At 45.0% G+C, this 7,612-nt stretch overlaps 1 protein-coding gene across 1 annotated transcript; it reads left to right on the top strand.

Moving 5' to 3' along the window:
- The first annotated feature begins 894 nt into the window (after positions 1-894).
- On the top strand, positions 895-7,373 carry LOC128893277 (segmentation protein Runt-like). Its single transcript, XM_054154131.1, has 4 exons — positions 895-1,816; positions 1,909-2,022; positions 3,713-3,817; positions 5,747-7,373. Exons 1-4 carry the CDS (start codon positions 1,495-1,497, stop codon positions 6,169-6,171), a joined length of 966 nt encoding a protein of 321 aa, XP_054010106.1. The 5' UTR covers positions 895-1,494; the 3' UTR covers positions 6,172-7,373.
- Positions 7,374-7,612: the final 239 nt, after the last annotated feature.

Here is a 7,612-nt window from a genome sequence, read left to right as displayed (position 1 = left end):
TCGTCAAGAGTTAATTCTACGTTTAATCGCAAGATTATCCGTATTTATACCTCCGTTCGCTGCGCCGCGGCCGGTAGGAAACAGGATTAACCTAATCTGACCCTGGGAAAATCACGATAACGTAAGAAAACGTAAAGCGAGTTGTATTTAACTATTTTAATTAAAATCAAATTATAATAAATATTAAATCAGATTATAAGATACAATGTTTCCAATAGAAATTAATTCATTTTCGCTTGTGTATCAGGTAAATGCTGAAATTATTATGAAGGGCCAGATATAAAGCTAACGCTTTGAATAAAAATCCACTTTAAGAAAAAACGAAACTATTTGCGTAACCTCACGAACCGTGCACATTTATACATTAAAAATCGAAACTTTACAAACTAGTAATTCCATTACAATTAATTCCAAGTTGACGTAATAATTTACAATATCCTTGATGTTTTTACTATAATTTATATTTGCGTGTCTCTTTACATTTTTGACAAATAAAAAGTACCTATGAAGAGATACGAACGTTCATACGATACCACGAGATTCTCCGTGCCAGCCTTAATCTGACCACTGCGCGTTGGTTATCCGCGTCCTCCAAGAGTCCCCCCGAGTCATCGGACGACCCTCAGCCGCACACGTTCTCCCTAGCGCAGTACCACGGAGGTCAAGAAACGCGTGCAGAGCGTCGAACGGCGAAGCTTGGCCGCGAGGGAGGTGGCGGGGGGTGGGGGGCGAACACGTGCGCGTGAAATTTCACGTCGTCACGTAAGCGTGGCGCGGCAAGACGGAACGAGACGGAACGCGCGCCGAGGGAGACGGCGACGAGAGCAACCGAAGCGAGTCAGTCGGTAGAACGGAGAGGGAACGACGCCAAGGGTTGGCGCGACCAAACGGGAGCAAGAGCGTGAGACGAATGTTTGACGAGAGAGGGAAGAGCGAAGACTGTAAGAAAGAGCAGAGGCGCAAGCCACCCTCGGGCAAGAGAGGCAGGAGTCTGACGGCCCCTTTCGCAAGGCAGCTCCTAGGCCTGGTTAGGGGCGAAGGCGGCGAGCCGCGGAGGCCACAACACGACCGCCGTCCTCATTGGTCGACGCGCCTGGCCTGGGTGGGGCTCCGGAAAAATTGGAGGGGAGAAAAATCCCCTCTAAATAGCTGCGGCTGCGGCCGCGAAAAACTAGACTCCGCTCGGCCGGCATCGAGTGCGCGTCGGTTCGGTGTAATAGTTTCGTGAGAAGTTTTTTTTATTTTAAACGCGGAGTGCAACGAGCTAAGACGAGTTTCTTCGACGGCTTCGGTACCGGTTTCCCTGAAGCGAAAGTAGACTTTGTTTACAATCGATGGTGTTTCGGGGACCATAACAGTGCAGTTGGAAGGTACACAGTGATATCGAATCTGAACTGAGTGCGCAGAGGATATAAAGCTGACTTTGTGTTATCGAGGATTAACCCAGTCGGACTGTTGCTTCGCGAGTATACAGAAATTCAACGGTGAAGAAACATGCATCTACCGGCGGGACCGTTAGGAATGGATAGCTTCAACGCCATCCACGAGACCCTACAAGCCTGTCACGGCGACCTCGTGAAGACCGGAAGTCCCGCCATCCTGTGCAGCGCGTTACCATCGCATTGGCGGTCGAACAAATCGCTACCAGTGGCCTTCAAGGTCGTCGCACTCGACGAGGTCAGCGACGGAACCCTGGTCACCATTCGAGCAGGAAACGACGAGAACTGCTGCGGAGAGCTAAGGAACTGCACCGCTGTCATGAAGAATCAGGTCGCCAAATTCAACGACCTCAGATTTGTCGGTCGCAGCGGGAGAGGTTAGTGTCGATCGCACCGATCGATGGATCGTTTCCATCTACGAGGGAAGACCTTGACGGTAATTAACCGAGGGATTTTTGCTTGATTACAGGAAAATCGTTCTCTTTGACTATACAAATCAGCACGGTGCCATTTCAAGTCGCTACCTACACAAAGGCTATCAAGGTCACCGTGGATGGACCGAGGGAACCAAGGTCCAAGTCGAGTAAGTATATCTTACCTAGTTATCGGTACGAGAATTTCAAAATTAAGATCTCGAAGACTTCGTTCACTTTTCCTTTCCAACTTCAACATACCGATTTTTAATATAATTCAGTCGAAATACAATTATTTCTTTATTGCTTTAACTAACGATGGGTATTTACGTAGAGGATGAACAAACTATAAACATTTTTCGACAATTGTTATATTTTCTCAAGTACAAATTCCAACGTTTATAGAAATGGGACGGGTATAGTTCTTGAAATTTCTTCTCGCTTATCGAACTTGAAAAATGTACAATGGTGTTTTCTGTAAGCGACATACTTATACGACGAACTTATGCTAAAAAATAAATCTGAAAACATTCACAAACCGAAGAAGGGCAAGCGTGAGTGTCACAGGATCCGTAAACGGTCGTCGGTGCCTACAGGCGTTTAATAATCCGGTGAACCTCAAACCGCGAGCCGCGGCAGTCGCAAGCCTCCGAGTAGTTTGCACGTGTATATACAAGGGTGGCTCTGTGCGCGCGCACACGTACACGGGGTAGACGTTTGAATGCGCGGCGTGGATCAACGAAAGCTTGGCGTCATTACAAGTCACCGCGATGACGGACGCATTCCGAACCGTCGGTTGACGGAAAGTTCGATAGCAGAACGCCAAGACGATGTCGGGAGATTTTTGACTCGCTGTTTAATTCTTTCTCTACAGTTCCGAGAATAAACTTCCGACTAAAATTTGAACCATAGTACCCATTGTACTTTGGTAACTACATTTTCAACAAAGTTTTGTTTAAAATAATGATATATTCCTAAGTTTTTTCAATTTTCTAGTAATTTAGGATCGTATTTGCAACGCTTGAATGTTCATTTAAAATGTTTATTTTTAAATGCTAAAATGCTAGAAACGATGTTATCCGTTTTATGTCGTTAAACTAAATAATGGAGTAGTTAGGTAGACGCAAATCATTCAATCCGTGATATAAAGTTGTCGGTCGTAATTCTGGTGTAAAATATTGTGGGTCGAAGATGACCCAACGCCGCCGATGGCGGATTAACGTCCTTGCTTATTTTCTTGGATGCGATCTATGATTGGCCAGGAGAACGGTAACGTTGGCGTCGGTGTGTTTATTGGGCGGCGCTCGGTCGGCCAAAAGAGCCAAACGAAGCCGCGGGTGGTACAGGAGCACCCACACATACGCCGGCCATCAACGTCGTCTGCAAAGAAGCCGCGTTTATGCGTTTGTTTATCACGCCGCATATGGCGGTAGCATGTGGCTCGCAACGAAAATCGTATGGAACGAGCGTTGTTGTAAACAAAGATCGCTAGCTCGCCTACGGAGAGCATCGTTAATCCGCGTTTTATGGGATCCCGGCTGGCCGACAGTCGTCTTTTTATCTCCGCCATCCGCTACTCTTTGTCAGTTCGTTAGACGTGTTCGTGGCTGTCTGGATCCACCGTTCACTCCGACGGTTTAATTCGTTTTTATTGACCCGATGAGGGTTGACTGGATCGGAACGTTGCACATCGTATGGTATCGAGGGAAAAGTTCGCCAAGGTTCCGGGGGAAACCTTGAGATCTTGCGGGATTTATTAATAGAGTTACTAGGTATCGACGCTCGACTTCGATTTTCGCGGTTATTTTCGACGCGAGACCTTCGAATCGCTCTAACCAAACGCTTCTTGTCTGTTTGCAGACTATCAGTACGGGCCCGGATTCCCTGGACTAGGATTGCTCAACCCGTGGATGGACGTTGCATATCTAGGACACGCGTGGCATTTGTCTCATCCGGCGTTCAAAGGTAAGATTCCATTTCTTCGTAGTATATAACAAAAAAGTCTCGTTCTCTCTCTATCTTCTAACAGTTTGAATCTAGCGCACAATGGTCTGTACGGTTGCAGAGTACAATACGACACATCTTCTAGCAGAAATATAAAACCTACATAGATTTAGAATCTCCGAGTGTACCATCGATATTACTATGCCAAGATGTGTACGTCAAATTATAGTCACCGAGTATATTTCGGCATTAGTTTTAAACCGTTGAACTTCTTATACAACCTCGCGTTACTTTTCGTAAATATAGGGATCGACTTCCGGAGGTAAATAAACAGTGCCGATGACAGCAAACAGTTGCTCGATATCGAGTATCGAAGTATTGATCGGCCGTCTGAGAAATTTATGAATAGCTATTAATACATCGTCTCTCGATATCGAAAAGTTTAATTTCAGTAATTGTGACAATATCATGGAACTATCGCTAAACTAAGAACGGATTCCTAAAATATACCGAATGGTTTCTTGATTAATATTTTTTAGCGTTGAAGATTTTGCCTCGAAGAATTAACAAATTGCATGTCTTTGACATTTTGTAATTTGTAAAAGAGCTTCTACCACCTTTTCTCGAATTTGAGAAACTGAATTGTTGGCTTGTGTCTACTTTCATTCCGTAATGAAAATTGGAATTTACACTGTCATTATACTTCTACGAATACGTCATCGATATCCGACTAAACCGAGTCAAATATAATTTCGTTTGAATTATTTTCACGTATACGTCATTCATTTGCGAGCAATTATTTATAAACAAAATTTCAATTTTGTATTCTTAAAAGCGGTCTGAAGAAAGTCACGTTTAGACTTGCTTTCGTCGAGAAAATCGCGCCGATTCGTTGATAATATTCTAGAAAAGATACAATGATAATAGATTTTATTTTCAACATTTTGTTGTTTGTCCTGCTCTTCTTCTGATCGTTTATCAATATCGAGTCACAGAATTTGTGACTTGAAACGGATATTCCTTTCAATATTGCCATAAATACATCGAAGTCATTCAGTCATATCAGATCAAGCATAAAACGCCGTAATATAGCTCTTTGTACCAAAGAGTATCCGTATTAATTATTAAAAATCGTAAATGATTACGAGACCATCACTTCTTGTTTGTTTCGTGTAACGTAGAGATTTCTATAAATGTGAGGTTCCTATAAATCGACTCGATCACCTTGCGATGAGATAACCAATTCTTATACCGATCAGTACGCAGCCGGACAACTTGATTCTTGCCTCTGTAGCAAGCAATCACTAGCTCCGACTTGCTTTACTCCCCGCAGGTGTTTTGATTGTTGCCAAAACTGCCGACGTCTTCTTAAAGAATTATTTCAACCCTCTGAACGAATCTTTCAATTTTTCATCGAAGTCTCCTACGAAACTCTGGAAACCTCTGCTCCGATCCGTCGTTCTCCAAGATGAGGTAATCGGAACTACTAGTAAGCCAAGAGTGCTCCTAATCTCCCCCAGCGGGCCTTCGTCCTCGTCCCAGCTCGTAATCAATCAAAAGCCTAACAATGCACGCGCCGAGCTAGGAATATCATCCCGGTGCACCCATCAGTCGAAGTTCCAGCAATAGAAAAAAAGCCTCGAAAGAGGACACACGCGTTCACGACGAGGAGAGTCCGCGTTATCGATTTCGCCGTAGTCCGCGACGCCTGGCGATGATTCATACCCCGTAGCTGGACCGAGGGGTTAAGCTCCCTTTTCCCACAACGGACCCCTTCGACCCCCCAATTCTAGCCACTCCGTCGACTACGCAACAACAATACGACTTGGCTCCCTTCGCCTACGAGCCCTCTCTGTCCCTTTTCCTCTATTTCGCTCTCTCCGTGAGCAGTCACCACGGCTTCTCTGAAACCCACGTCTCTAATCAACGGGTTCTCTCTTCTCTGTTTAGGTACGAACCCGATGCCGCCGACGGATCTTTTCTCGCCGACGTTCCCGCCGATGGGAATTTTACCCTCTTACCCGTTCGCGAACGTCAAGTATCCGATGGAGTACGCCACGCTACCGCCAGAGACGACAACCACCGTCACCACGGCAGCAGCCATTCCGAACAGCCCGTCCAGAACGCCGCCGAGGAGTCCCAGCGATTCCGGGAGCGAATCGGCGCCAGAGGAGGTTCGCAGCGCGTTCGTGCCAATCAGATTAAACACCCTACCACCGGCGTCATCGGTCATCTCCGCGACCGCCTCGTCCCCCGCCTCAACACCGGAGAAGACCGTCCCAAAGAAACCCACCGAGAACGCCAGGAGCAAGTTGAAGACCGCCACGACCATGATTTCTCCGCAGCCCACGAAAAAGTTCTGGAGGCCTTACTAGGGTGCGAGGAACGAGTTGCAGACTCGGTGAAATCTGGACATACAATTCCCGCTGGAAGGCTAGTGATTATTTAGACGTTGTCGGGTGGATACATGTCCCTTCCGTTCACGGACGACCGACGTTAAGGGGTGTGACTAGTTCGACTCTAACACTGGACGATATTTCAGACTCGGTCGGAGAATCGTATCGGATGTGACTCCGTGTCTCGGGTATCGGGTGTGATTTCATGTTTCGAGTACACGCGTTTATTTACTTTCTTATCGGGCTACGGGATCTTTTCAAATTTACGCGATTGATTCTGTCGAGGAAACGGTAAAATCTTGTTGCCACGATTTACGTGACGGCTCTCGTTCTGGTGATTTCAAACGAATCGGACGTATTCTTACTCCGAGTAGATCTTGCTGTAATTTGAATTAGTAGAAGTAAGGAAGCTTGACAACTGAAAGAATCAGAGCAAGACAACGTTCAATTGCTTCGAATAGATTCTGCGTACATATATCGGGATAATGTTAATTTAGACGGTACAGGAGCATCGAGTGGTTCTCGAGATATCTTCCTCAACGGCGTGAACAACGTCGTCTCGGGGATAAACGAATCCAAAGTTGGGGATGCGGTATTAGATACACGGCAAGTTGAAATAGATTCTGCAGCATAAATCTTTTTAAGATTTTTTTAACTAGAATTTAGTCAGATCCCTTAATCGTTGCTCTCGCCTGAGCGACTTTCTTTTCGTTAGACGGTTTGCATTTGTTGTTGTTTTCTCATCATCACGATGACGTCGGAGACGCCACCTTCGGTTTTACGAAGGTGTCACTAAGAGGACTGTAGTCACGTTTACGGAGATCGTACGTGGACTCGGGCGGTGGATCAGGAAACGGTTCGTCGATCGGAGGCTGGTCACTTTCGGTCACTAGATCGCGTGTAATATTCTCGAGAAACGATTATTGTACATAGGACACTTTGTATATACGTGTAGATAGTTCGTGGACAATAATATAGAGAGACAGAGATATTATATGTACATTCGTGAGTGTAGGAACGAGTGTGTTGCGTATGCGTGTGGGTGTGCGAGCGAGAGAGACCAAAAGACAGAGATATTGATATTATTTATAAGCCAGAGATCTAATTTAATGTAAACAGATGGTATTATATAGAAACGCAGCGAAAACAAAATAAAAACGAAATCGATGCGAAAATTTAAATCCTAATTGGTTTCAATCTTTCACCCTAATTTCGAATCCTACAGCCAATACCCGTTTATTCCTAAAAGTAACATCCTTCAATTAAAATCAGATGTCATCTTAACGCTTGAGCAGTACAAACGTATGCTTTTACGCCATACCATAGCCAGCTTGTTCGTAAGCATGCATGTACAATTTTAATTTTCTACTAAAGTAATGCAATCGTTAATTTATGATAAGAATTGAATGTATCGTTTGAC

This window comes from Hylaeus anthracinus, unplaced genomic scaffold (genome assembly GCF_026225885.1).
Source record: "Hylaeus anthracinus isolate JK02 unplaced genomic scaffold, UHH_iyHylAnth1.0_haploid 27315, whole genome shotgun sequence".
Classification (NCBI taxonomy): domain Eukaryota; kingdom Metazoa; phylum Arthropoda; class Insecta; order Hymenoptera; family Colletidae; genus Hylaeus; species Hylaeus anthracinus.
Note: the sequence above shows the minus strand (reverse complement) of the source record. Positions and strands in the feature narration are given on the sequence as shown.